Source organism: Pseudovirgaria hyperparasitica (genome assembly GCF_010093815.1).
Source record: "Pseudovirgaria hyperparasitica strain CBS 121739 unplaced genomic scaffold EJ05scaffold_16, whole genome shotgun sequence".
Lineage (NCBI taxonomy): Eukaryota > Fungi > Ascomycota > Dothideomycetes > Acrospermales > Acrospermaceae > Pseudovirgaria > Pseudovirgaria hyperparasitica.
This window is the reverse complement of record NW_022985564.1, coordinates 356,990-383,475: the sequence shown is the minus strand read 5'-3', so window position 1 is coordinate 383,475 and position 26,486 is coordinate 356,990. Positions and strand designations below refer to the sequence as shown.

Here is a 26,486-nt window from a genome sequence, read left to right as displayed (position 1 = left end):
GCTCGAGAATGTGGGGCACTCTTTATCTATCCTTGGAACGGCTGGTTGCTAATCCTATGTCACGAATAGGAGAGTTGACTAGGGCTTCGGAGGTGGACAGTTCTGCCCGGAAGGTATCTATACAACATTACTCCTTCAGGTCGCGTGCAGTAACGATGACAGAGGACATCGCAGAGTAGTTGCGTGCAGAATACAACAGCGAAGCAGGCTTGCCCGCGGTCCGTGATAAAAATCCGTCTAGTCGGCACTGGGACCGTGAACTGAGGAGCGATGGTTGCAGGAGCGTACAAATAGCATAGGACCCGTCCCCCTTTGTGTTATTGGGTAAGAAATGCGCATTACTTGTCGAGATCTTCTCTGCAAGGAACTAACTATCTATATCCCATTCAACAGCCCACTTGCTATTTCCTAGTAGGATTTCTCTTTGCCCTTTTGGCCGCTCCTTGCTTCCCTCCCTTGGCGGCTGAGGTGTCTAGAGCTGTACTTTGCGGGATAATTGGAATGAGCTCGGTGTCTTCCTGGCCTGCTTGTGAAGCAGTGCTATATGGCTCGGAAGGTTGGCTATTTATATCCTGTAATGACCCAGTCGCCTTCTCAGACTCTTCTCTAGACCCTCTTTCTAAAGTCTGAAAGTCAAGACCAGGTGGTAGCTGGTCAATGGCTGAACAGATTCGTTCAAGGTGAGCTGGCATCCAGATGTCGTAGACACTCTTGGTGAATTTATAGGCCGACCACTTGTCTTTGCCTTCTTCGTTGGTAATGTCAATCGTTTTAATCGGATGGCGATAGAAAGTAGTCTTTTCATCATTAATGATAGCGTAATGGCCGTAGATACGGACCGTTCGGTGGTCGTGCGATATCGAAAACGCAAGAATCTCTTGATTTAATTCCTTCTCGCGTTTTACAGCTCTGTAGAGCTCAATAACACCCCTCACAGCAATCGTCATGCTATGAGCATTCTGTCGGTCCGCAACATCAAGAGCTACCGTACCACGCTTAACTTCGCAGGTAAGAAATGGGAAATACATCTGGTACGTTGCGACAAAGAACGATGTATCGAAGACACTACCTACCAGCGGATCTAGCCTATGTAATTGCTCGTCTGTAAAGGCTGAACGCCGGAATCCCACAGAATAATCCGGCTGCGGTCGTGGTCCCTCAACTGGGATGCTTCCCGTCCACCCTTCGTTAACATTCTCGATCAAGCATTTTAACTTGGTAGCACCCATCGTCGCCAGGTCTTCAGCAGACGGTACGATGAATGGCGAAATACTGCGGATGATCCGAGCTTCATTCCTGTCCTGAACACCGCGACATGCTGCTTCGAACACATCGTCTCGAAATAGCGAGTCAGGTGGAATAGTCTGGTCTGTGCTCAACAGGGTCTTATAACTGCTTAGGCTCGTGTTCGAAATACCCAAGTCAGACTTGTCCATGTAGCTCCCTTTGATAGCAAGTAACATAGAGTAACGTGAATCTCGATACGCATTACTCTTGCTTTCTCTCGTCTGCTGGTCACTAGTCCAAGTCAGGCTCGAATCTGACTGCTTCCGGCGAAGCGATCCAGGGGCCTTTTTCATAGGTATTGGATATTTGAATCCGTTGCATTCCGCATATTTGACGGCCGAAATAGGTGGTTGTGCCATGATTTCGTCCAGCCAGCTGTCGTGTTCCAAAAGTTCTGTTCTTGCCTGATCGTCTGGTTCGAAGTATTCGCGAGGCCACTTGTTATTTAGTACCCAGCTCTTAAGTGGGTCGGTAATAGCTGTCCTGCTGTGCTTTTCATCTTCTTGTGGTCGTCCCTCTGCTGTGTAACGAGTAATTGTTCGAGGTCGCTTCGAAGAGAGCAGATCTTGCGCTGAAGGGGAGGAATGTGGTTCTTCTTCACCTCGTTTTCGCTTCAATGGACGTCCGAGGGATGTACCGAGACTTTTGGGACTCTATAGTTCAGTTATTATTAGTAGATAGTCCGCAAGAGAACCATGGTGGATATACCTACGGTTTGATCCTGTAAGTGATGACCCGAAGGAGGTATAGGAGTTCCCGGATCCTTTCCTCTGCTCCGTTTTATAGGCTGTAGTATAGTGTTGAGACGCGTACTTCGACGGACTTCACGCGCATCTACTTTGCGTGTGATGACAGTTGGCTTTTCTATCTAGGATTAGCGGACCGCTGTCGTTGGTCTTTGGACAGAGCGTACTTATACCGTGAGACATTTGAGCGCTTATAGATTCTCAATGGTTGGCCATGACTATGTAGAAATGGAAAGAGTGTCCTGTAGCGTTCTCTAATTAACCGCCGGATGGTGTCGGATTACGCTATGAAGTTCGGCTAAGCGCCGAGCTCGCTCATGAAACGCTGTTAAGCTTTAGATCCGTCTATATATTTTTAGCGCGATTGTTAGAATTTGTCATGCGTGTAGTGCTTCATGCTATTATCTCTAAGTCTAACTCTTATGAAAGTATTTAATATATATCTTCTACTCAGAAATTCTATAATTTATTTATGATTTAATATACCTATTTCTCTTTAAATCGAAGTAATTCTAGTTACTATATTATGAATAATTATACATCTAATCTAAGTACCAATAGTATCTAATAATAAAAGCTCTCTAAATATACAGACTAGAAATTAAAGATATATATCTTAGTCACGTGTTTCACTAGTAGGCCCAGAGCTTTGCATTTGCAGCCAACGAAAAGAAGCGAATTCCACTACTGACCGTCGCTCCTTTCGATGATGGACTACGCTTTTCATTGAATAGCGGACCGAAATCATAAAGACGACAGGGCTTGCAACAGAGGAACCATCTGTCGTCATTTCCCGTGCTACCTGCAACGGGCGTTAATTACAGTTCTCTCTGGCATATCATCAAATTGATTACTATCAAGACGGGAGCGTTCCAACACTGCTTAGTGCATATCATACACTTCATCGAATCTCGCCTTTTGATAAGATAAGTCATCACTCGAATTGATTCAGCATGTGTGTGATTTGTAAATGTCTATTGATCATATCTTAGGTATGTTCTATCTATGATCCGTGTGAATTTAGTGTTTTCGCATGTCTAATATCTAGACGATGACCTTGTGCGGCGCATCCTTCTCCTCTGGCTCACCGAAGATGTTCACCGGCCAGCGCGGCTTGTTGGCAATGTATGGGATGTTGTACCGTCTGTAGTTGTCGCCGATAGCAGTGATGGCGTCGATTTGCGCCTGTGAAAGATCGATCTCCTGGAAGTTTGCCTTGATGCGTGATGCAGTGACGGACTTGGGGATCACACTGTGGCCACCAACCTGAGACCAGGCCAGTATGACTTGAGCTGGGGTGGCATCCACTTCTTTTGCAATCTTCTCAATCTCCGGGTGTGTGAAGAGAAGCGGCTCGCCAACTAAGTTGTTGCCGAACGCTGAGTATGCGGTAATGTGAATGTTCTTGGACTTGGCGAACTCGATGAGCTTGGGCTGGATGAGCTTGGGGTGACGCTCGATCTGGTTTACAGCGGGGGTAACACCAGTGGCCTTGATGATAGCCTCGAGGTGCTCTTGTGTGTGGTTGGAGACACCGACAGCGCGAGTCTTCTCCTTTGGAAGCTTGGTCATGGCTGTCCAAGTGTCGACGATGGAGACGGAGTCGAGCATGGTTACGTCACCATCAGGCTGGTTGGCACCCTCAGTCAAGGGGAACAGCTCAGCGTGGGGCTTGCTAGGAGAGTCGAAAGCAACGGGGAAATGCACGAGGTAGAGGTCAAGGTAGTCGAGGCCTAGCTCCGCGAGACAGTCGTCGAGCGCACCGGCGACATGCTCAGGACGGTGCTGTGAATTCCAGAGCTTGGACGTGATGAAGAGCTCCTCACGCTTCACGCCCTCAGCGAATGCCTTCTTGAACGCGCCAGCAATCTCCTTCTGGTTGCCGTAGACCTTGGCAAGATCAATGTGCTTGTAACCCGCCTTGAGGGCCTCGTAAACGGCAGCTTCAACCTGACCAGGCTCAGCTTGCCAGGTGCCAAAACCCAATTGACTGTCAATCTATTAGAAAGTGACCACATATGCTTGTGGTAACTGCGAGAGCTTACGGGATCTTAGCGCCAGTGTTGAGGGTTACTGTGCGACCTTTAGACATCTTGTTGGAATGGTTGTTGGAGGTGAGATGGAGAAGACTTGGAGTGGAGGTTGTAGCTGAAGGATGTAAGAAAGACGGATTCAGTGTTCTTGTATTAGTTGTAAATCTCTGCTGGAACGTTGAACTATGAGCTCCGGTGGGGTCAAGGGAGGAGGGGCAGATGGCAGGAGGTGGAGGGGCAACATAACACAACAAGTCACCAAAGACACCGTGACGACTAGAATTGCTCCATCGTGCGTGGCCGTGCGACAGAATACCTGTCATATTCCCTGCTGAACCCACATATAACGTTTATTGATAATGAAAACAACCAGCTCCACTGCCCCAAATGCGGGAGAAACCCCGCCGCCCCTCCAACGGCGCCACCACTCTTGAGTACCATGACGTCGAATCACGTGGCTCCGTGAACCCCTTTTGGGAATTCTTTTCTAAACACTTGCGTAGCTAGGAGGTAGTTATCCTTCCTCCAGGAACCAAGGTCAACCACAGTATCAATGTAAGAATGTTTAATCGTCAGCAGTCCCCTGGAGTCATGTACAGGGGCAACATCTCAACAGAATGAACAACTGATATCTCGGTGTCTAGTATGACAGGGTAAGATATATCATTAGTCGAGGAGAATCATCCAGCATACACACTCCTGATATATTGTCTCCCACCGGCAGGCATCTAGTGGACGTTGGGTGCGACCGGAACGGACCGCAATCAGCCAGCCCACCCTCTTGCCCATTCGGCTCACAACTGGTGGACACAACACTCAGGGGACATTTCGAAACATGGACCGTCATTCAGGACGATCTTCTAATAGCTCTTTCACGGATCTAGTCCACATAAGAAGCAGCTGTGTGTGCATAGATGTTCTCAGTCAAGAATACCTATCATGACCGCAATCGATTGGCTGGCAATTGGCCGGCCCCTGTAACCCTATTGATTGCTACAATCGGCAGTCCTGACGGATAGAAAGTAGGCCTCAATACTCTCGCACATGTAAATACCAAGACTCTTATTAAGATACATACCGTGATGCCAAGGGAGCTTGTCATTGCACGTACATTTTGTCCCTTCAGACGATCACCGCGCCACACCACATGGCAAGGGGCAGTTCTCGCTAGCAGAGTCTCGGCTGCTCAATCCTGGAAGCGATCTGTAGGCTAGGGCAATAACTGGGCCTGCTGAAGTGCGTTTGAAATATGTTTGAAACTTTCAGGGGCAGGAAGCATTTTCGTACAAGGGGCATCTCGATCGAATTACCTTTTCCCCTATGGAGACTTGTTCTATTGTTTCTCGAACCGAATTTGGCGTAATCACCAGGCTACTATAGTCTCAAGAAAAGCTTGTATCGACCTCTCGGGTCCTCCGTCGGAACTGAACGTCGTGACAAGACCGCTAAACACGACCTCTACCTGCCAGTCAGTATCATAACAACTCTCTTATAACACTAGTAGTATACGCTCCTTCTATCACGATACCACCAGACTCTAACTCAAGCCATTCCGAGGATATATGATATGTATAGCCTATATGCTCGTACTAACGCATGTAGCCCATTCAGCCTGAAGTTATCCCACCAGTCAAAGACGTCGTGGCAGTGTTGGCTCCAAACGGAGCAGCTAGTAAGCAGCCTTGGGGAATCATTCAAATCCCGCGGGCGGACGCGTAGTAGTAAAAGTTCCTGGATGATATTCTCTTGACGTGTCCGGTGGTGGGGTTTTGGAGGATTGAGATTTTACAAGTAATTAGTAGCGTCTTGCCCGTGCCCACCGCTCGGCTATGTATCCAAATACTGGGTTTATAAACAGCGTAGCCCAGAGCACGGATGTAGAATTCAGACCAGGATAGCCTGTACGCGGCGAGTCATGCCTAAGTTGTGCCGGTGCCTGTCATCGTCATGGATGCAAAGCTTCAAATTATATTCCACTTCCAATGCCTCAGCAGTGAAGCAGCTTCACAACTACAACTCCATTACACCCATACCACTCGATGCGCAGCCTCCTACGCCTATCGAAACGTACACACATCCCACCACCACGAACCCACCCACCCAACCTCTCAATCAACACACGAATCAACCCCTCACCCCTCCAAAAAATGAACTCCTCCACCGACACCCCCTCCACCTCCACCACAACCACCACCCCCCAAAAACGCATCTTTGCACCCGCAACCGGCATCTCCCCAAACACGCCCAACACCGCCCCACAAGCAGCCCAATACACCCAATCCACCCTCTCCCTCACCTCCCTCTCCGCCGACCCCCTCGCCCAATTCCACACCTGGTTCGAGCACGCCCAGTCCCACGCCGTCCACCAGCCCGAAACCGTCACGCTAGCCACCGCCTCCCTGCCCTCAGGCGCGGTAAGCGCACGCATGGTCTACCTCAAAGAACTCGACTCGCGCGGCTTCGTGGTGTACAGCAACTGGGCTACCTCGCGCAAGGCGGCGGACGTGGCGAGTAACCCGCAGGCCAGCCTCGTGTTTTGGTGGCGCGAGGTGGAGAGGCAGGTGCGTGTGGAGGGCCCGACGGAGCGGTTGACGAGGGAGGAGAGTCAGGTTTATTTTGATACGCGGGTGCGGGGGAGTCGGGTTGGGGCGTGGGCGAGTGCGCAGAGTGAGGTACTGGGTGGGGGGAGGGAGGAGTTGGAGGGAAGGGTCCGGGAGGTGGAGGAGCGGTTTGAGGGCTGTGACCGGATTCCGGTGCCGGAGTTTTGGGGCGGTTTGAGGGTTGTGCCGCGCATGGTGGAGTTTTGGCAGGGGAGGGAGAGTCGGTTGCATGATCGGTTTCGGTATGTGAGGGAGAGTGAGGAGGGGGAGTGGAAGGTTGAGAGGTTGAGTCCGTGAGTGGGGAGAATGGGGGGAGAGATGATATATGTGCTGGTTTGGGCACATGGTAAGATGGGTTTGCTGAATCTATGGAGTGTTCTGCACGATTCACACTTGTTTCTATTTCTACAAGAGGGCTCGTGCTGAGTTGTGTTACTATAATGCAATTCATCATCGGATTGCAGCTGCATATGCAAGAGTTTCGAAGCCACCAGGGTCTCCTACCATCAAGGAAACGCCTCTTCCCTCTCTGAGACTTACCTCCAGCTCTCGGCATGATCATGTGATCTCCACGCTCGCAGCTCTCCAGGTATCATTATATGGTTTTTCATCACTTCGTAGCTTCATAGTCGGACGACAAATTCCCATGTGCCGAACATAGTCCCCAGTTCTCACAATACAACAATCAAATCACGACCTCGGAGTCGTCGTTTGTAATTAACCCTCACCTGAGCAATTTTGCCCTTCGGATGCTCCAACGTTCGACCCCAGTATCATCACTACTCGCCCTGCCAACCAGGCTTCTGCACGATCAATGACTTTGCTCTTTGTGGGGGCGGAGACGTTGTAGAATTGGGTAGAGGAGGAGATGCCGGTGGAGATATTGGGGGGGAGACATTAGGGTTCTTGGTGGATTCAGACGCAGGTACCTCAGAGGCTGTCCTTTCTGACGGCGCAGGATCTGTAGTTTGAGGACCCACATGGATCACATGTGCTGCCTGGGCTTCATCTATGGTATTTGCCCTGAACGCACGGGATTGTGGTACTACACTGTCCGCTTTGTGTGTCGACACGGAGACATCTACGGGTATGCTGTCCCCGCTCCTGTGCTTAGACAAGACGGATGAGTGCTGTGGAGCTGTTGGACCTACTGCGCCGGCGGTAGTCATAACAGGTATCGTATATTGTTCTGGTGAGCCAGATGTGGCAATTGTGTAAGATGGTTTTTGACCAGGCTCGCTGCCGGGCAGTTCACTCCTCATGAGATCTTCTCCTGGTGCCTCAGCCTTGCCTTTAGATGCTGAGACAGGCTGTCCTGCGAGCTCTACAAACGCGGGCGGATCATACGGGTTGTGTTTTGCGTATCTTGTAGCCATGCCTTTCTCGTCGTATTCCGATGTGGTGACGCCGGATTTGGCTTTGCGTCGGCGGCGGTAGAGAAATGCGGCGAGACCGAGAAGAGCAAGTACAACGACAGGAACGACGACTCCGATTGCTGCTTTTGCGCCAGTGGAAAGACCAGATCTGGATGCTCCTGTGTCGACAAATGGTGCGGCCGTATCTGATGCATCGCTAGCGGCTGGCGATGATCCGGCTGGCGAGCTGGTCGGAGTTGAGGTCGGACTGGAGGTCGGACTTTCGGACGAGGTACTGTTCGCTAAGAGTGCTGAACAAAACGCCCGGACGAGAGTAATGACATCTACCGTTGCGTTAGAACTGTACGGCTCATGTGTTTTCGAGGTAATTGTTGCTGTTGTTTGAAGAACATCAGGGCGACTCACCAGCTTTCTCAGTCGAATTTGCGCAATGCTTGGTCAGGCAGCTATCAGATGACGAGAGGATCGCGTCTTCGTGCCGGCATGAACAGAGAGCGTCCGAGCAACCAGCGTCCCCGATCTCTGGCCTGATACAATAATCCTATCGTGGTCAGCTAGATGGAGAGGACGTAGAAGAAGTTGAGAATTACAACGCATCCGGGAATGTTCGTTCCAGGCCCTCCGATCGCTTGGGCCTGGACCAGTATTGCGATAGTCGCGATGAGAATGACGATGGACTTCATCTCGCATTGATCTTGCACTCGGACAGAATGAAGACGGCGTCGATGTCCACCAAGCGCGCACAGTAACGAGCGGGGATTCTGGGGTCAAGTAGTGCGATATGTGGCACCACGGGCCAAACAATATGGTGCTGACCATGCTACATGTTATCTGGCCAAGCACTCTCTATGTTAAGGGAATTGTACCGTCCACTCCAAATTAGACATAGCGGCTTGAGACGGTAGGAGAGTTTGTGGTGTGATGCATCAACACCTTGCCACTTTGGTACTAAGTCTGTCCAAAAGCCGCGGCAGTTGGCCGCAGTTCGGTGATCGTCGCCTCAATAGGGCTGGTTCTCTCGAACCGACATGGATCCTGAACATACCGAGAGCGAACGAGGTAAGTCCGCCATCCTTCGTGGATGGAATTTGTGACGATGTGAGATGTGATCGCCCAAGATGTTGATTTGCCCGTGTGTTAAATTTTGATAGCTTGCGCGTTAATATCTGGCGGCTGACGTCGCGTCGAAGGGCGTCAGGATTTCTGACAGAGGACATTACTCTCTTGTTGGAGTGTATCGGGCCTTTGCGGTTGCATGGTACGTGTGTGGGGTTGTTGTTACATTGCAGCGACAGAGCGCTGATGTAACCGAGTCGTTCCAAATTCGTGGTATAAGAGTTCGTGGTGAGCGAAGAAGATGTGGCTTAGAGAAATGTCTAATTATACTGTGATCTCAGTCTTCGGCCATGATAAGCGTTTTCTGGCAGACATGGGTAGACTTGATGTCAGTCTCAAATTTAGCGACTATGCTCTTGCTCTTACCATGAACGTATCACGTGAAATGAAGCCAAAGCAGATGGAAGAAGAGAGGAATGGGACGGGACGTATGTAAGCCTGGATGGAGACATGGCTTGCTTCGAATAGAGTTTGATGGATATTCCATACGGACTCCGCAGATATAATAACTTGAAGATTGCGCGTAATGGAGTCGATGACCATCATCAGGGAATCCATGCATCTTTCAACTCTATTCCGTGTAGACAAGCCAGGATACAGTACTTCTAGCGGTTGCGGACCCGCCTCCGGGATCGCCTTGCTCGCTGGAAGCATACCACGGGCAGCAGACCGAAGTGAAGTCAAAAGCTGTCCGGCAGCTGAGCCTCTCGTCGTACGATGTCGCTGACACGAGGTCGTCACGATATGTCTGTGTAGCTTTTAGTCGTGAGCCTTGTTGTACAAAGATGACGATAGATGGGCACAGTTGCTCAATAGAGTGTATCGAGTACTATGTACGGTTTTCGGTCTTAGATGACACGAGCTCTGGCATATTCCAGGAGGCTGATCGGGCTGTAGTACCATAAGACCACCTAGTCATGTTGATACCATACCTTGGGCGGCGGGTGAGCGGATGTGCAGAGCGCGGGCAACGTGGACAGATATCTCAGTGAGTCGTGCGCTCGTGTTCGGATACAGACCAGGATGTCTACTATATTGTTGACAGAGTGAGACTGACAGCGGCATGTCTTCCAAAGTGGGAGGACTGATTCATCCAAACCAGTGATTGCTACTCCTCGAGGTGTTGTCAGATTAGCCATCGCCAACCCCTGCAGGCCGTGAGAGAAGTGTACGACAGCTTTGATGTGTCTTTCGGGTATCCATGGTGTCCATCTGCGTGTGTATGTGTGTGTATGATGAAACATCGAGGGCTGTTCGGAAGAGGGCGAGGGGGCAGCCAGTGAGTGCTATGTAATTATAGCCAAAGGTAAATAGTCCTATGAATGTATATCTAAAGGTGATTAGTGTTATGATGTCCAGGGTAGGCAGGTGTTACCCCGGCCGCCCCCACTCGGCAGCATCGGAGCCTAAGGAAGGAGCGCGCGAGCGCCATGGACCCCGGCAGTCCTGAGCACGCTGCGTTGACGTCAGTACACAGTCACCGTCAATCCTTCGGACCGGGATGGCTGAATTGGGACTCGGGAGGGGGGCACAAGCAGGGAATAGGGAGCAGGGAGCAGGGATCACGCTTCAATCTCACTTCACCGCTATTCTCCTGCGCTGCAAACGAAACGAACGAACGGCCAACGCTATTGCTGCTATCTGCTATACCCGCTTCCCCAGAACGCCGGCGCCCGTCAATTGCTCATGTCCGACTGTTGAGTGAGCACGCTCTCGCGACCACTTCTCCCACAATTTCTCGACACCCTACATCCTTCTCCCCTCTACATCTCGATATACCCTCATAGATCTCGTTCGCGAGTCTTGAGGGGCTGTCGCAAACAACGACGACGACACGCCGGTCGTGGCACGCCTCCGCCCTTATTCGACAGCAGCTGTTGTAATTCACCTACGCAATTCACCTACGCATACACACAAAAACACACACTCCACCATCCGCCTCACTCGAAACCCTTCTGCGGTCACGCTGGCAATGGGCCTGGTTCTGCACTCGACTCGCGAAATCCACGTAGCTCTTGATGCACGTATAACGCCTTTTCCTTTGCCTTCATCTATGGCGCGAACTGTCTGCCTGCTACAAGTATGCTCAGCAACCTCTTGAATCTTCAAGGCCTCACGCGGTCCCACCCGCGGCAAACCACCTCCTACGAGTCGACCACTGAAGATGCTCATACCAAAGCCCTCCTCTTCCCTGAAGCAACCCATTTCCCGAACGCCATATCCTCCGCCTTCGAAGCCTCGAGCCCCCAAAGTCCTGGTCCTGGGTATGATGGAATACAAGGCGAGATTGATTTGGAGCATTCAAGGGACATACGAATCATAATTGCTCAAGATGAAGCTGGTTCGACTCCAAGGTGTGCGCTGTTCGATTCGAAGCAGTCATTCCCACGCGCCGATTCTTCAAAGACGTTCAGCGGCCGCTCAGCTCGTCCGTACTCTGTATACAACAGCAAGAATGCTGCAACCCCTCCAGCCACTGTACAGGGCCATGCACGACGCTCATCCTTGGTCTCGGATACTTCGACCTCTCGCTCCCCAGCCAGTAGTGCTTTCCAGCGTATACCCTCTAGAGCATCGTCCATTTCGTCCATGCCTAATATCGATCACTTAACCTCCCTCAACCGCCGACAATCCGAGGCTGATGCCAATATCCAGAGCACCTGTCTAGACTGCATGTTTGGCAATATCTCCATGGGCTATAAAGGCACTGGTAATAAGCTTCATATTATCCCACTTGAACCGCGTGCGATAGATCAAAGCATAGCATCCTACGCATCTGAAGGTCAAGGGTCCTTGCCAAAGGGAGAGGCTCGTAAGAGAAGCAACCTAGCGACTTCGTACACCCCTGCGAATCCACCTCCAGACATGATGAACCCTCGCTTATCTGCCTCGCCTGACCAGTCATCTAAAGAGCGTCGACGAACTGTCATGGTCAGCCGGATCTTCTCTGTTTCTCTGCCTGACGAAGTCGAAGCTGGCGACAGCACAAACGTCAGTACTCCGACTCCTCAAAACTCTACTTCGCAAGGCAACGCATTTCCCTTCTCCTCATCCACTGGTACTGGAGCATCTACACCAGGAGGTTATTTTCGGCGTTCGAGAGCACCAAAGTTACCCATGTATGGCGTTTCGATCATCATGCAGTTACCGATTGCACCAAAGCCGCCCAAAGCCTCTAGCAACGTTGGTTCATTTCCGGGACACGAGTCGCTTGGTTCGTCCGTGGACTCCGACCAACGAGGTGGCTGGTCCTGGGTAGACTCAAGCTTTGGAGTCGATTCGTTACTCTCTGCGTCCTTCAGCAGCGATGTAGATGATCGCGTCGAGATTGTTGGGCAACACTGGGATGTCCTTATCAGGACCCTTACGAGTCTTCAGTTCATCGTCCAGGAGAGGGTTCTTGCCCAGTTCAAAGCCACTGACGCGTCTACTGTCAAGACGTCACAGGCTCCTAGGATGCAGCGGGCTGTAGGTCGAGAGCCCTTGTCTCAGGTCGCTCCACGTCGTAGCTTGAGACTTCAGCCATATGCATTGGCAGCAGATCAGCATATTCAGGCCGCTGTTCGCGCCGCTGGAGAGCGGGTAGTACGTGGAATGAAAATACCCCGCGTGTCACTTGGCCAATCCCGTTGGGGCATCTGGCGAGATGAAGCAAGATGGTTGGGTAAGTGGGCAGGTGGTAAAGAGGAAAATTTCTTCTTCTTTACTCTTCTCACTGCTTTCTTGGGCCACCACACCGAGTGGCTCAATGTTATAGGTCCGAAAAGGTATAGGAGACTGCACATCCAGCAGCAAAAGTCTAGTGCTGGAGAGGATTTGACCATATCCAATCGCACCGTTATTGTGGGTCCGGATAAGATGGCCGCCCGTCGCTTGATCTTCTTACTTTCTGCCTTTCTGCCTGCCTCTGGCCACGCTCCGTCGTATGATGGCGCATCACCCATCAGACCTAGTACGTCTGCTTCAGTGCGGGGTTACTCTCAATCTCCCCCTCATCAGATGGCACTGGCACGTCAGAAATCGCTTCGCAGGACTATCAATCGAAGGGGTCGCCCAAGTCAGACACATTCAAGGCACGTGGCTACACACAGGAACGTTGCGCAGCCTTCTAGTGGCACAAGCGACGATAGAAGCGAGTCGATCCCTTTCGATGCCGAATATTTGAGAGGTCATTCGCGGCGACCGTCTGAAGCACGTTCGACCATATCGGTTCAAACTAGCACGCTTGCCTTTCCACCGTTGTCTGAAAGTCCAACTGGTGGGAAGAGTAGCGCAACCATCACACCGACCGCCGCTCCGGATGCGCCCAGACCTGTTCCCCATTTCGCAATGCAGCGCACAAATTCCTCGGGTCTGATGAATGATGTAGATTCTACTAGCTGCGAGAGTATAGCGTCCTCAAATCTCATGCACAACCTCAGACGCACCAGCCACCATGAAAGACATCCAAATCTCGATACACAGTCTTCCGGGAGCAAATGGTCGTCTATCATGAGCTTCTGGAACGGTGGCAGAAGATCCTCATCAAACGACACGAGTGACATTCTCCAGTCCACAGATGAAGGACTTGGTATTTGTGGACAGCCATACAGAAGTCCACCAGATGGACGTACCTTGAACAAGCTCGAAATGATGGTTCTCGAAGCAGATCAAGTTAACCAGCTCAGCGGGACTGATTACGACAATGAGACGAACGAGGAAGCCGTTGACGATCAAGCTAGTGAAGAAGCCGTCACTATCAGTGGTATTCCCAGCTCTGGAGCCAGGGACATTCCTCACCGAAATAAGTCTGTCTATGAACCATTGAAGCTATCTATAAACGAGAACGATGGAGTGATTGATGTAGACATTCCACTTCCTGGTTTTAGTGGGTCTCCAGTGCGGTCCCCATCTATACCGAGTCTTAATCCAGGATCATTCGGAGGTTCGAGTGTTCATTCGTCGCATGGTTCATTTTGCCATGGTGATTATGAACAACCCATCAACGTGGCAGGCTGGCTAGGAAAGTTTCATGCAGATTTCGAACTACAAGGCGTTAGCCCATACGCCAATCTGGAGCAAGATATTCGCAAGGCAATGAGCGCGGAGCCTACACCAGTGATGGCAGCGATTACCCCGAATCTGGAGTCTGGTCCTACGGAGAAGTGGGTGGATGTTTGCAGCGCTCTGATTGCAGATGCGCGCAGCTTTACCGTGAAGCGTCTTCGACTGCGACGCCTCGTCCGACTTGTCCCAATCCCCAGCCAGCCAGCTATCACTCCAACGCCGTTCGCCATGGCTCCACCTCGTTTGCCGTTCACAGACCCTTACCAAATCAGTCAGACACCTCCTCCCGTACCCATGTCGGAATTGCATCTAGAAGAGAAATTTACGGAGGAGTCTGTCATGGACATTGACGACACTCTGGCTGATGCTATTGAGCGTGTTCTTGCTCATAGTGGAGCTTCGTCCCGCGCACAATCACAACCGTCATCACGATCCGGCTCAGTGCGTGGGCGCAAAGGTGCAACAGATGTCCCCACGCCGCCTGTGGTGGAAATCCCTCGCACCGAATGCAGGGATCTCGTCTTCGGAGCTTTGGAGCAAATCGTCAAGAGCGTACAAGAGGAACGGACTGCGAATAATCTTGCCACCGAGCGCAGGAGCCGCAGCGCAGAATCAACCTTACGGGAAGGTATAAAGCGTTGGCTGACCGAGGTGGAATGAATTCACCTCGTCTTTCTTTCCTTAAGTCGTGATACCAGTCTTTCCTATCTTCAAGCTAACGGCCGCTTTCCTATGACATGCAAGAGGGAATATAGAGAGCAGGGTCAAATAGATCTACGAAGGCTTCGTTGTAATGGAGCCCGTTTGCGTCGATCAGTCTTGTTTTTACTACTTACTGCGTTTGAGCGGGCGTTTTGGAATTTACCTGTTTTACATACCCAGCATCCGAGCTCACATAGGGGTTTTTCATATCACTCCCTTGCACCGTGACGAACCCCCCGTGCAGGGAGACGGCCGAAATCACACATATAGAAGAAACACTAGCAATGAAATTATTCTAGATGCATGAATGGGTTGTTGGAACAGTATCAACCTGAGTAAATAAACCCTGCCACCTGGTGCTTCCATGGATCTGCAGAGTCCGCACAGCGCTAGTTCTGCATGCAACCCATACTTGGCACTAGACTGGTATTGTGCTCTGTTGTGCTCTGTCATGCTCATGTCAGCCTCCACAAGAATCCTTAATCAGCCCCTTCTTTAGGCCTGAGAACAGAGTGACGCATTTGACCCACTCGAGGTGTCCCGTACCGTCCGTTCGTTCGTGGTTTAGCAGAAGCACCAAAAGGAGGGGTACATACCATACCATACACATGAGGACCTAGGTAGAGCTTCCTTGCGCCCACTACACATCACCAAGTATATATATATTAAGCAAACTGGTTTTGTTCCTTTCAGCACCAAGGTTTTCTATATATGCTCCTAACACCAACACCGTTTCGTGTATCGTCGATTCGTCTCTGCGCGACTCTGTCCCGAAGAAATACTTTGACATTGAATAGAGGATTGATTGTACGGTCGATTAGGATGGCGGTATGTTTCTGATACTTTCTTTCTGTTTGTACTGTATATATTCTCATTGTAAAAATCTTTTTCTTTTCTTACAATCAAGTCATGGATTCCCTCTTAAGTGGCATCAGGTAGCATTATGTCATGTCTCTCACACACACACATATATATGTATACACACACGTATACACACAAACATCATCCTGCCAACCCTCCAACTAACACAAACCACAGAGCACCGACAACAGCAACAACAACAGTATCCTGAACTGGGTCAAGCCAGGCGACAAGAGCGGCGAATTCAAGCGACAGACTTCTTCGTTCCGGAACTTCATCGAGAACAAGCCAGGCGCGGAGTTTCCGCCTGAGAAGGGGCGGTATCATGTTTATGTCAGCTATGCTTGTCCGTGGGGTATGTAATGTTTCGTCTATGGCTCCCTTGGATTTGACTATTGAGAGAAACGGGAGGGGTGAATTGGTCTATCCCTGACTGGTTGTTTGACTGACTGACTGACCAACTGACTGACATCTCCAAGCGCACCGCGTGCTCATCACGCGCAAACTAAAGGGTCTGGAGGACTACATCGGCTTCACATCCGTACACTGGGAAATGCTCGAGAAAGGTGCCCTCTCCCTCCCCCAAACAACAACCATCCCAAAACCCACAACCCCCCTAACCCACCCCCAAAACACAGGCTGGCGCTTCGCCACAACCACCGAGTCCCTCCCCGGCGAAAACACCCTCCCAGACCCGCACCACCCCGCCTCCTACACCCACCTCCGCGACATCTACCACGCCGAACAACCCGACTACACAGGCCGCTACACCGTGCCCACCCTCTACGACACGCGCACAAACCGCATCGTCAACAACGAATCCAGCGAAATCATCCGCATGCTCTACCACGCCTTCGACGACCTGCTGCCCGCGGAATACGCCGCCGTAGACCCGTACCCTGCCGCGCTGCGCGCCGAGATCGACGCTACGAATGAGTGGACGTACGACGGGATTAATAACGGGGTGTATAAGAGCGGGTTTGCCACGACGCAGGAGGCGTATGAGAAGGCTGTGAGGGCGCTGTTTGAGGCGCTGGATCGGGCGGAGGGGCATCTTGCTGGGACGGAGGGGCCGTTTTATTTTGGGGCTGCGATCACGGAGGCGGATATCCGGCTGTATACGACGATTGTGCGGTTTGACGTGGTGTATGTGCAGCATTTCAAGTGTAATTTGCGGGATATTAGGAATGGGTATCCGGCGCTGCATGCCTGGCTTCGGCGCTTGTACTGGGATGAGCCGGCGTTTGGTGAGACGACGCAGTTTGAGCATATCAAGAAGCATTATACGAAGAGCCATAAGCAGATTAATCAGTTTGGGATTACGCCCGTGGGGCCCGTGCCGGATATACTGCCCAAGGGGGAGGAGGTGGCGGCTGTGAAGGGGTCCTGAGGTTTAGGTTGTTGGGTTCATGTGAGGATGACTTGAGGCTTCGAGGTGTATGTAGTTCCCGTCATGAGTTAGATGTATAGGATTTAGATGCCATCACGCTTGGTTTGTTCTGATCTCTGTTAACTTTCCTGTCGTTCGTATTTTGATACTCATTGTGAGGATAGAAATTGTGGTGGGAAACTTCAAACACAGGAGTGCAGGCGGAACCTAAGAGGTACAACAATTCAAAGCTACACCCTGCTCACTGCGCCGCCCGCGCGCGAGGATATGGTACAAGCAAGGACAAGGCCAGGGAATGTGCAAATTTTATGGCTCCTGCTGGTAATGATAACTGGTGTATCGGACGTGAGACGAAGCGGATGGGACCTTGCGCAACAATGGCGAGAAATTCAGTATTCATGTCCTATATCGTTTCCGAAGACGCCCAAGATGAATTCAGTTTTTTGAATTGTTCATACAGGCGATATAACATGCCCGATTTCAAGCCTACACCATGCCATGATCGAAATTGCTGGAAGGCGTGCCGCATGAACCCCAATGAAACCGTCCGCTCTCTTCCTCTAATCATCCAGTACGATGTTGGTCCTCTCTGACACGTATAGACCATCCAAGAACTGTTGAATGTCAGACACGTCAATTGCACGGCTCCGCGACGTTTCTTTCTCACCTTTCGAATATCCTTGTTCTTGACTCTGCAGATTTGCTGAATGTCTGCAGCGCTTTGTGAAACGTTTTCCAGCGAGTTTCCGGTCAGCTCGAGCTGGTCCTTGACGTTCTTCGACGGCTCGACGTCAACACCGGGTTGCATCACGACCTTCCGCACGATCTTCTCGCCAATGAAATTTCTACACCCATAATCAGTCCTTTCGTTCCCAATGCTGTAGCTGACTTGTTTTCATGAGGCTCTCTCACCTGATCTCAACCTCGTACAGACCGGTCTCCTGGTTCTTGTCGACGTTTACGTTGATGGGAAAATGGGCATAGACGTAACGCATCTTGTACTTGTATCCCTTTGTCACACCGATGATCAGGTTGTTGATGAGTGTGCGGACGGTTCGGAGAGTAGCGACATTTTTGCGGGCACCGTGGTGAAGCTCGATGTTGATAACGTCCTTAGAAGGGTGCGAGAACGAGACGGCGATGTGAGACAGGCTCTTGGTCAGCTTTCCTGTAGCAAGCGATCAGAATATATCCGCCAAATAGTCTGCCGTTGTTTCGAGTATGTACCTCGGGGACCTTCGACGTTGATAACCCTCTTCTTGATGGTGACCTTGACTGTGCGCGCCCAATTAGCCACCGAATCTCGTACTTGCGCAGTCCTCTGTTCTAAACTTACCACCCTCGGGGATGTTCAGCGTCTCCTGGGAGTGAATGTACTTCATCGTGGGCGGTTGTCGTGGGCTGCTGATTAGTACAAGTCGTCAATGGTCTGTCTTTTCGTGGGTTTCGATTTCCTCGCTTAGGGACGGTGTGGTGTGCGGCCGGAAAAATTGCGGCGCGCTAAGGTATCCAAGATGATGCCTTGATGCCTTATATTTATATCGGGCCACCATAAATTGTGCATCACACACATAGCATATTGCATGTTGTCATTGGTTACGAATTTGTCTATATAGTGGTATTTATGAACAATCAGTATCATGTCAAAATCGTGTCTCTCGTTTTCACGTCAACATTACGATGCTGCTCATCTGCCATCTACATTAACCAATTCCCCTCTGCGCTATCATTATCAGTGCGACTTGACATTATTTCAATCGTCACCAGCTCGCCCAAAGCTAATTATTGACCTGGAGCAGTAGCACACCTTTCATAGTCCGGTCCGCACCATGACTGTGGTCTTTCACCACAACCCGTATGCCCGACTGTGCACCGAGCCCCGAATAGCCAGATGTTCTGCATTGGTCACTTCGAGTGCGAAATCCGTATAGACACCTTGCACCGAGATATTATACTCTTCAGGTTCCAGAGTGACGCTTTCGTAGTCCATCTTTACTAGCAGGCTCCTCAACCTGTTTCACTTCTATGATTCTCTTACCACCCGTCGTCGTGATTGTGTCTATAATCTTTCCGTCTTGGTGAAGTGTTTTGATATCATCGCCTCCGCCAATACTCAACCCATTTATCAATATGTTTGGCACGGTCTTCCTGTTTGTCATCTTCGCCAAAGCATCCTGTAGACCGGGACCCAGCTCGTGCTGATCAAGCTCGACTACGTGAGGGGGCGGTGTGATCTTGTATAGGTCAAGTAGGATATGTTTAGCCGTCTTCGAATAGGGGCAGTAGCTTTTGGAGAATATAATTACTGCTCGAGTTAGTGGCGGTATTTCAAGGGAAGGGAACGTACGTACTAGGACTCCGCTTCAAGATTGAGTTGAGCTCCATTTCAACTTCCTGGTCTTCTTCAGACTTGCTTTCTTTGTCAAGCTTCTCCATGTTTTCTGTGTTGCCGCCTACCCTAGCAACTCCTGGAGTGTCCTTCTCTTTCTCGTCCTTGTACTTCACACGACCTGCTACTGACTTTTCATCGACAGCATCTTTCTTCTCTTCATTGCTTGCCATGACCTGCTGTGAGATCCTATGACCTTTCTCGTCAGCAGACTTTTTAGCCTTTTCCTCGGCCGCCTTTAATCGGATCCCAATGTCTTCTTTGCGCGCAGCAGTAGCATCATTTTCAGCTTTCACTTTTGCCGCAATTTCTGCTTGTTTCTTCTCTTCCAAAGCGGCCACTGTGTTTGTGTAGAATTTAGATGACTTGGTTTGTTGCGCGGCGGAGGCCCAGTATATAGTTGTAAGAATAGCCAACACTATCAACAGGCCGAAGACTTTGACGCGGCGTTGCGACGGCATACTGCAGAGTCTGGACGGACGTAAGATGCAAGTCGATGGCCAGGACACTTAATTTGGTGGCGCGTTCGTAAACGCGTCCGCAAGTAGTCAGAAGTGCCGGTGTTACACGTATTCTTTTTGTGATATCTGAATGTCCCAGTTTTACACTTTTGAAGATGGAAAAGTTCGGCGTCCCTTGGTAACTGCAATCAGGCGTGAAGCTATGGCGCAGCAGAACGATCGTTCGCGGTAGAAATACAATGGTCTGGGAATGCAATGTGATGCTCGTGTGTATGGGAAACGCAAATTGTATATTATTGGCGGTTGAGCGAGGGTCTGTGACTGTGAAGAATGGGCAGTGAATAGGATGAAATCATGCGAACAGTTGCGTATGTCTCCTTTAACTATTAGTTCATCAACCATATCTAAATGTGGGGTCATTAGCTGCCCCGACCTGTGCCTGCATACCACCTGGGCAGTAGGCTGCACCACTTGCTACGAGTGCGAATTGGTTGGGATCTTGGATCTCTGTATATACTCGAGGACGAGGTATTAGGGCATGTACTACCAAAGACCCTCCGTTATTCCCCCAGTGTTTGGCTAAGGTCATGTTGTAATGTTTGGGCACAGTTATGGAGCAGGTAAATAGCTACAGTAACCTTTAGGCTAATTCTCCACTTTGCAGAAGTCGCGTCGTAGCTCCCACGGGCTGCCACATGATACATTCCCCTTCGAAATTTGGTTACAACATACACGTACTTTAAACTTTGTACTGCCACCAGATCCCGCGCACGTCCTTAGGAGACGCCATTAATCTCTCCTCGTGTGAATTAATACAAAACACACGGGCAAAGCTTTAGCCTCAAAGCTCGAAGGTTGCTCCATGTCAACGGGACCCAACAATCAACCTCATCTCATCATAGCTCAGATGACAAAAACTTCTGCGCGAGCTCCACCCGTGGACGAATAACGGCTCGTATCTGGTCCAGTCTCCCAGCCTTGTCTGGGCGCTCGGATCTCCTTACTCAATTCAGAATCTCAGTCACACAATGGTGAGCTTTTCGGCTTTCCAGGGCTCGCTCCTTAGTCATCATCATCATACCGGGTAGCTGCGCTTTACGGTCTTGGCTGGGCGGTTTCAACTCGCCATCTCGAGGGTATCGCTGTTACTTTGCCGATCAGACTTCGTATTCAATTGCGTGGCATGCTGTGCTAAAGTATGCGTGGTATGCGTCTGCTATCGCCAGCGCAAACACAGAACGCATGTGTATGCCCAGTATCAATCCGGAAGATGGTGGGAGATACATGCCAGTTTCCCTACTGGAATTGAAAGTAAGAGAGTACGGTAGCAATACCCAGGTGTACCAAAATCGACCGCAGTCGAAGCATCGAATACTGGGGCGCCGAGTCGATCCGCTCTCAGCCTGTATAGTTTGCAATGGTACTGTGACTAGCAGAGAAGTAGTCATGTAGTCCTCTCTCATCGGTGGTTGAGCGTACTGGTAGCAGGCTATCACGGCAAGCTCAGGCATCGATGTCATATTGAACCCAGTCGTGAATAGCTCGGCACAGGCCTCCACTCGCCCATGAACGGGCCGTCAACCACGCGGTCTATCAGCTAGGATCCTGGTTGGTGGAGACACTGGTGTCTTGGTGTCGCTTTTCTGGACAGCCTTGAATAAGGAAGCATGCCCTCCCTTTCCACATCCTTCATCACACCGCGTGTATCAGCCTGCTTGCTCTTCATAAACGCCTTCGTCACGTCCCTGGAGGGCTGCGCATGGCGCATATTGCGAGTTGCGCAACCTCGGCAACTAGTGAATGGCAACCTCCGACAGGCTCCGCTTCGAGGAACCGTTGAAGGTGCAGCGCGAGCGCTCGACGCGTGCCAAGCGGGAGCCCTCGACTGAACAAACACCACTTTCGGATGCAGAATCGATACTTGATGAACACGATGGGAAGCTGAGGGAGGGCGATTTCAAATCAAGACAGGTACATTATAGTCCGCATCCTAATAGTGACGTTTCAGTCTCACTAACTCAACTACGTCAGACGTTCAAAGGGTGGACACTGGCCTGGTAACACTCTTGGCCTGCTTCTGTCCGAGCGCCATGCTAATCTTCCGTCAAGGCTTGCATATCAGTCTATAGGAATTGTCTATGGCGACATTGGAACTAGTCCACTATACGTCTTCTCAAGTACCTTTGAAGATGCACCGCCTTCCAGACAAGACGTATTGGGCGCTTTGTCGCTAATCATATGGTCCATTACATTGATGGTCTCTATTAAGTATGTGTGGATCGTACTTTATGCAGACGATGAGGGCGAAGGTGGCACTTTTGCTATATACAGTCTCCTCACACGATACGTACGAATAGGGTCTCTTGTCTTTATCATAGGATGTTAACCAAATCAGAGCAACATCACTAAATTCGACCCCAAAACTCGAAGCATGACTAAAGTAGAGCGATATCATGTCGAAGATATGCCCTCAAGTAATCTGAAGGCGCGGACCTTCATCGAGAGAAACACTGCCATGCGCACTGTACTCAAGAGCTTAGCCGTTCTAGGTATCAGTTTTGTCATGGCTGATAGCATCCTGACTCCAGCTCAGTCCGTCCTAGGTGCTATCCAAGGTATGTTCTGCAATAACACGATAACTGATACAGAATTCTCATGGCCTTAGGTCTGCGAGTAGTTGCTAGTGACAATATCAACACAGACACCATTGTGGGTGTCTCTTGCGCTGTCATCGTCTTACTCTTTCTTGTACAACCGATTGGTGTCTCCAAGATTGGTTGCATGTACGCACCCATAATTACCGTTTGGTTGCTTTTCAATTGCGCATTTGGTATATACGTAAGTCGAACATGTTGATATTCCGTCGTAGGTGACTGACTCATGCAGAACTTGGTTGTCCATGACTGGACAGTGTTAAAGGCGTTTTCTCCGTACCATGCTGGTCACTTCTTCGTGCGGAAAGGTACCCTTGCGTGGTTAGATCTAAACGGGATCTTACTGAGTTTTACCGGTTTGTGGCTCACTATCGAGAGAAACATAGCACACTCTGACTTGCGATCCTACAAGGTGTCGAAGCGCTTTTTGCTGATCTTGGAGCATTCTCCGCACGGTGAGTGGTATCTATGGTACTAGATTCTGGCTAATTCATGTAGTGCTATACGGTTATCTTGGTTCTGCTTCGCCTTCCCATGCATTCTCTTGTCGTACATCGGCCAGGCTGCGTACTTATCCGAGCACCCAGAGGATTATCTCAATCCCTTCTTCAAGGCTGTACCGCCAGGTCTGTTCTGGCCAACACTTATATTGGCCACACTTGCTGCCATAGTTGCATCTCAGGCCATTATAACGTCCGCTTTCCAGCTCCTTTCTCAAGCTATGAGCGCCAGCTACTTCCCACAACTCCAGGTCATCCATACAGACAAGAGATTCCATGGCCAAGTCTTCATACCCGTCGTGAATTGGCTCATGATGATAGCCACGGTCATCGTGACTGCTGTGTATAACACTGTGAGTCTTCACCTTCACGGAGTCAGGCTAATATCTTGGCACTAACCCTTATTAGACTACGAGACTAGGTCACGCATATGGCGTTTGCGTCATTCTTGTGACTTTCATCACCACATGCTTGGTAAGCTTGGTTGCCATCGTTGTATGGCGACTCAATTGGATACTTGTGCTTGCGGTCTGGCTACCGTTTATCACATTCGAAGGGCTTTTCCTCACCTCGGCCCTCACCAAGTTTCCTGATGGTGCATGGTTTACACTTCTGTTAGCCGCCATTCTGTCGAGTATCTTTATACTATGGCGATACGGCAAAGAGGTGCAGTGGGACTCGGAGAGTAGGGAGCGGTCTGCTCTCTCTGATATGATTGTCAAAGGACCAGATGGATCTCTCAAGGTTGCAGCCCGTTATGGTGGTGCGACCTTGACGAACATACGCGGTCTTGGCATCTTTTTCGACAAGTCAGGAGACCAAGTTCCAGTTTCCTACGAAGAGTTTCTCCGCAAATTTCAAGCTCATCCAGAAGTCCACGTCTTCTTGCACCTCCGAGCGCTGCAAAAGCCTCACGTTCCCGACGAGGAAAAGTACAGCGTCGTAGGCACGTCTTTCCACAACTGCTATCGCCTTACCATCCGCTATGGTTACAACGATAGTCCTATGTCAGCTGATTTGGGGCGGCTTGTCTACACTCAAGTAAAGCGTGCGATCTCTCGCTTCTCAGTTCGGGACCGTCCCTCGGGTGTCGCGTCAGCGCGTTCGTTGTCTCCTGCCAGCAACATGGGAGATAGCATCAGCGTCGTGTCTACGTCGTCTCAGCGCCGTCAAGCCGATATCGCGCAACGACTCGAGGCTCTCGATCGTGCTTTCAACGCACAGGTCGTCTATATCGTGGGCAAGCAACAGCTCAGAACGATCAAGGAGAATCACAATTGGTCCGCGAGGCTGATGCTTCGGGTGTTCATTTGGTTGAAGGAGAATACACGGCCGAAGATTGCGAAGATGAGGATACCCATAGATAAATTGGTCGAAGTTGGATTTGTGAAGGAGATTTAAGATTCGGGGCCGAGCATTTACACAAAGAATCTATTTTGTTTACATCCTCGTCTATGCTTTTCTGCTTTCCGACTTTCCTCGCTAGCCCTGTTTTGATGTGCTGTGGCTGTGCCCAAGTCGCGGACCCCACCAATAAGGGGCTCATCCCTGCAATTGCAATGTGATGATACTCGAGGCAGCAACGTCAAGCAACGGGGCTGTGTGGATCCTATGCCAGGCATTACACATTTGATCGCTTCCTGTTATATTGATTCTCAATCAACTGACAGAGTTTATACTCCTCTGTCTACACATCATCATGATCCTCTAGCACGAGGCAGGACCCATCTCAATTCGCGATGCTCGCCCGCATCTTCGCTCATCACTTCAAAGGCAACCCACGGTCCTCTAAAGTGAAATCAATAAAAGAATGGCAAAAGGAGCCTCAGGATCAGACAAGCTCAAACCAACAGATCCGTGCTTCAACAAACGATGACACTCCTTTACCACCACCCAAACCACCACTTGAACCACTCCAAGGCCCCAGCCAATGCCGCACTGATGATAGTAGGCCAACCGTCTCCTCCAGTCCGATCCTCCAGATCCCCATAGATATCCTAATCCTGATCGACGCATTCCTATGCCAAGAGGACTCCGCAGCACTGAGCCTGACATGCCGCCATCTCTGCCACGTCCTAGGCCGACAAACCCTCCACGAATGCGCAAAAGCCGATAACCCAGCACGGCATAAGATGCGTGTCCATCTCGAGCGCGCATTCCCCAGCTTCCTATACTGCCACCCCTGCAACGTCTTCCACGCCCGCGATCTCGCCCTCCCGAGCAAACCGCAATCCTACCCCCTCCGCCCAACAACAACCACAAAGCCATGTATCCAGACCAGCGGCTACATCCCCTGCCACAACAACTGGACCCTCACTTTCCACCACGCCCAAGCAGCTATGAACGCCTTCCTCTGGACATCCCGCGCCCACGGCCCGTCCGCAGACGCATTCACGTCAGACTTCACATACCAGCCCCCTAACTGCCCTCACCCAATCCACATCACCACCGCCGCGAAACCCCACGATAGCAATACCCCCAGTCTCCTCCTCCACGCATCCGCTACCCTCACTCTCCCCTCCCACAGCTCCCTTCTCAAACCCTCCCGCACCCGTGATCTCCTCTACACATTCCCCCACCTCCTCGTCGCGCACCTCAACGTCCCCGGCGCACAACGCATCCACACGGGTCTCTGGCGCGCCCTCGAGCGCGCCATTGCCACCGCCACCGCAATCTCCTCATCTACTCACTCTCCTCCTCTCAGCTCGAGCCCCGAGACAGAGACAGAGCCCTACCAAACCATCACCCCAGCACCAGGCCCCACAACCCACCGCTGCACCCTCTGCCCAACAGACTACGAAGTCACACTCTCAACCGCCCCGAGAACTCCCTCCGCCAGCAGCTCCCAGCACCACATGCTCGAAATCCGCATCTCCGCCTGGCGCGATCTCGGCCCGTGTCGCGAGCCCTGGGACCCACGCTTCATGGCGCATACGGTGTACGTGCCTGACCCCGCTCCCGCAACACCATCTACTGGCCCCCTAAGTAGGAGATTGCGGAATAGGGTGTTTGGGCAACAGGTGAAGAAGAAGAAGAAGAAGGCGCGACTGGAGGAGTATAGACGGCAGTATGTGGCGAGGCCGGGCTTGATGGAGGGGCAGCGGCGGAGGTGGAGGGTGGAAGGGGCGGGGAGGATTAAGGGGATGTATGAGTGGAGACGGGGGGTGCAGGCGTGGGAGACGAGGAGTGTTGATGGGGGGTGTCGGCGGGTTGGACGGGGGTTGGGGCGTGGGGATGGATGATTGTTGTGTGGTTGTTGGATTTTGGGGGGAGAGAGGGTTAGGGGGAGTCTTGGGGTGGATTTGAGAAACTGAGGAGTTCGTTT

At 51.0% G+C, this 26,486-nt stretch overlaps 10 protein-coding genes across 10 annotated transcripts; 5 read left to right on the top strand and 5 right to left on the bottom strand.

Moving 5' to 3' along the window:
- Window positions 1-26: 26 nt before the first annotated feature.
- On the bottom strand, window positions 27-2,341 carry EJ05DRAFT_456610 (uncharacterized protein). Its single transcript, XM_033742496.1, has 3 exons — window positions 2,201-2,341; window positions 2,000-2,151; window positions 27-1,940 (listed from the first exon to the last, which is right to left on the bottom strand). The coding sequence occupies exons 1-3, from the start codon at window positions 2,214-2,216 to the stop codon at window positions 402-404; spliced, it is 1,707 nt and encodes a 568-aa protein (XP_033596916.1). The 5' UTR covers window positions 2,217-2,341; the 3' UTR covers window positions 27-401.
- A 554-nt stretch (window positions 2,342-2,895) lies between these two features.
- EJ05DRAFT_533180 (aldehyde reductase-like protein) lies at window positions 2,896-4,349 on the bottom strand. The gene is made up of 2 exons (XM_033749113.1): window positions 4,079-4,349; window positions 2,896-4,023 (listed from the first exon to the last, which is right to left on the bottom strand). The coding sequence occupies exons 1-2, from the start codon at window positions 4,123-4,125 to the stop codon at window positions 3,078-3,080; spliced, it is 993 nt and encodes a 330-aa protein (XP_033596915.1). The 5' UTR covers window positions 4,126-4,349; the 3' UTR covers window positions 2,896-3,077.
- A 1,682-nt stretch (window positions 4,350-6,031) lies between these two features.
- EJ05DRAFT_479441 (pyridoxamine 5'-phosphate oxidase) lies at window positions 6,032-7,340 on the top strand. Its single transcript, XM_033744673.1, has one exon. It carries the CDS (start codon window positions 6,106-6,108, stop codon window positions 6,961-6,963), a length of 858 nt encoding a protein of 285 aa, XP_033596914.1. The 5' UTR covers window positions 6,032-6,105; the 3' UTR covers window positions 6,964-7,340.
- On the bottom strand, window positions 7,205-8,846 carry EJ05DRAFT_142275 (uncharacterized protein). The gene is made up of 3 exons (XM_033739244.1): window positions 8,633-8,846; window positions 8,448-8,583; window positions 7,205-8,365 (listed from the first exon to the last, which is right to left on the bottom strand). The coding sequence occupies exons 1-3, from the start codon at window positions 8,723-8,725 to the stop codon at window positions 7,446-7,448; spliced, it is 1,149 nt and encodes a 382-aa protein (XP_033596913.1). The 5' UTR covers window positions 8,726-8,846; the 3' UTR covers window positions 7,205-7,445.
- A 1,927-nt stretch (window positions 8,847-10,773) lies between these two features.
- On the top strand, window positions 10,774-15,210 carry EJ05DRAFT_479439 (uncharacterized protein). Its single transcript, XM_033744672.1, has one exon. It carries the CDS (start codon window positions 11,241-11,243, stop codon window positions 14,862-14,864), a length of 3,624 nt encoding a protein of 1,207 aa, XP_033596912.1. The 5' UTR covers window positions 10,774-11,240; the 3' UTR covers window positions 14,865-15,210.
- Window positions 15,211-15,407: 197 nt separating this feature from the next.
- On the top strand, window positions 15,408-17,261 carry EJ05DRAFT_479438 (uncharacterized protein). Its single transcript, XM_033744671.1, has 4 exons — window positions 15,408-15,734; window positions 15,945-16,122; window positions 16,247-16,333; window positions 16,406-17,261. The coding sequence occupies exons 1-4, from the start codon at window positions 15,729-15,731 to the stop codon at window positions 17,155-17,157; spliced, it is 1,023 nt and encodes a 340-aa protein (XP_033596911.1). The 5' UTR covers window positions 15,408-15,728; the 3' UTR covers window positions 17,158-17,261.
- A 50-nt stretch (window positions 17,262-17,311) lies between these two features.
- On the bottom strand, window positions 17,312-18,539 carry EJ05DRAFT_520556 (ribosomal protein L6; the record flags this gene model as incomplete). Its single annotated transcript, XM_033748741.1, has 5 exons — window positions 17,312-17,771; window positions 17,825-18,002; window positions 18,070-18,325; window positions 18,385-18,432; window positions 18,494-18,539. 5 exons carry the CDS (start codon window positions 18,537-18,539, stop codon window positions 17,718-17,720), a joined length of 582 nt encoding a protein of 193 aa, XP_033596910.1. The 3' UTR covers window positions 17,312-17,717.
- A 207-nt stretch (window positions 18,540-18,746) lies between these two features.
- On the bottom strand, window positions 18,747-20,397 carry EJ05DRAFT_479435 (glutaredoxin). Its single transcript, XM_033744670.1, has 2 exons — window positions 19,509-20,397; window positions 18,747-19,462 (listed from the first exon to the last, which is right to left on the bottom strand). Exons 1-2 carry the CDS (start codon window positions 20,005-20,007, stop codon window positions 19,116-19,118), a joined length of 846 nt encoding a protein of 281 aa, XP_033596909.1. The 5' UTR covers window positions 20,008-20,397; the 3' UTR covers window positions 18,747-19,115.
- Window positions 20,398-21,569: 1,172 nt separating this feature from the next.
- EJ05DRAFT_513936 (potassium uptake protein) lies at window positions 21,570-24,612 on the top strand. Its single transcript, XM_033748484.1, has 9 exons — window positions 21,570-21,978; window positions 22,039-22,064; window positions 22,117-22,354; window positions 22,403-22,622; window positions 22,673-22,845; window positions 22,894-23,017; window positions 23,074-23,116; window positions 23,160-23,514; window positions 23,570-24,612. The coding sequence occupies exons 1-9, from the start codon at window positions 21,808-21,810 to the stop codon at window positions 24,560-24,562; spliced, it is 2,343 nt and encodes a 780-aa protein (XP_033596908.1). The 5' UTR covers window positions 21,570-21,807; the 3' UTR covers window positions 24,563-24,612.
- A 288-nt stretch (window positions 24,613-24,900) lies between these two features.
- EJ05DRAFT_503994 (uncharacterized protein) lies at window positions 24,901-26,403 on the top strand (the record flags this gene model as incomplete). Its single annotated transcript, XM_033747503.1, has 1 exon — window positions 24,901-26,403. One exon carries the CDS (start codon window positions 24,901-24,903, stop codon window positions 26,401-26,403), a length of 1,503 nt encoding a protein of 500 aa, XP_033596907.1.
- Between the last annotated feature and the right edge of the window lie 83 nt (window positions 26,404-26,486).

What these genes read in the sequence shown, in the direction of transcription:
- EJ05DRAFT_456610 (XM_033742496.1), bottom strand. An exon ending in ATCACTTACAGGATCAAACC is followed by an intron (nt 1,941 to 1,999) that starts GTAGGTATATCC and finishes ACTGAACTATAG; the next exon opens with AGTCCCAAAAGTCTCGGTAC.
- EJ05DRAFT_533180 (XM_033749113.1), bottom strand. Translation starts at nt 4,125, where the DNA reads ATGTCTAAAGGTCGCACAGTAACCCTCAACACTGGCGCTAAGATCCC. An exon ending in AACACTGGCGCTAAGATCCC is followed by an intron (nt 4,024 to 4,078) that starts GTAAGCTCTCGC and finishes ATAGATTGACAG; the next exon opens with TCAATTGGGTTTTGGCACCT.
- EJ05DRAFT_479441 (XM_033744673.1), top strand. Translation starts at nt 6,106, where the DNA reads ATGCGCAGCCTCCTACGCCTATCGAAACGTACACACATCCCACCACCA.
- EJ05DRAFT_142275 (XM_033739244.1), bottom strand. Translation starts at nt 8,725, where the DNA reads ATGAAGTCCATCGTCATTCTCATCGCGACTATCGCAATACTGGTCCAG. An exon ending in CGAACATTCCCGGATGCGTT is followed by an intron (nt 8,584 to 8,632) that starts GTAATTCTCAAC and finishes TGACCACGATAG; the next exon opens with GATTATTGTATCAGGCCAGA. An exon ending in AAATTCGACTGAGAAAGCTG is followed by an intron (nt 8,366 to 8,447) that starts GTGAGTCGCCCT and finishes ACGCAACGGTAG; the next exon opens with ATGTCATTACTCTCGTCCGG.
- EJ05DRAFT_479439 (XM_033744672.1), top strand. Translation starts at nt 11,241, where the DNA reads ATGCTCAGCAACCTCTTGAATCTTCAAGGCCTCACGCGGTCCCACCCG.
- EJ05DRAFT_479438 (XM_033744671.1), top strand. An exon ending in CAGCTATGCTTGTCCGTGGG is followed by an intron (nt 16,123 to 16,246) that starts GTATGTAATGTT and finishes GACATCTCCAAG; the next exon opens with CGCACCGCGTGCTCATCACG. An exon ending in CTGGGAAATGCTCGAGAAAG is followed by an intron (nt 16,334 to 16,405) that starts GTGCCCTCTCCC and finishes CCCAAAACACAG; the next exon opens with GCTGGCGCTTCGCCACAACC.
- EJ05DRAFT_479435 (XM_033744670.1), bottom strand. Translation starts at nt 20,007, where the DNA reads ATGCCGTCGCAACGCCGCGTCAAAGTCTTCGGCCTGTTGATAGTGTTG. An exon ending in AATCTTGAAGCGGAGTCCTA is followed by an intron (nt 19,463 to 19,508) that starts GTACGTACGTTC and finishes TAACTCGAGCAG; the next exon opens with TAATTATATTCTCCAAAAGC.
- EJ05DRAFT_513936 (XM_033748484.1), top strand. Translation starts at nt 21,808, where the DNA reads ATGGCAACCTCCGACAGGCTCCGCTTCGAGGAACCGTTGAAGGTGCAG. An exon ending in ACAGTCTCCTCACACGATAC is followed by an intron (nt 22,355 to 22,402) that starts GTACGAATAGGG and finishes TAACCAAATCAG; the next exon opens with AGCAACATCACTAAATTCGA. An exon ending in ATTGCGCATTTGGTATATAC is followed by an intron (nt 22,846 to 22,893) that starts GTAAGTCGAACA and finishes TGACTCATGCAG; the next exon opens with AACTTGGTTGTCCATGACTG.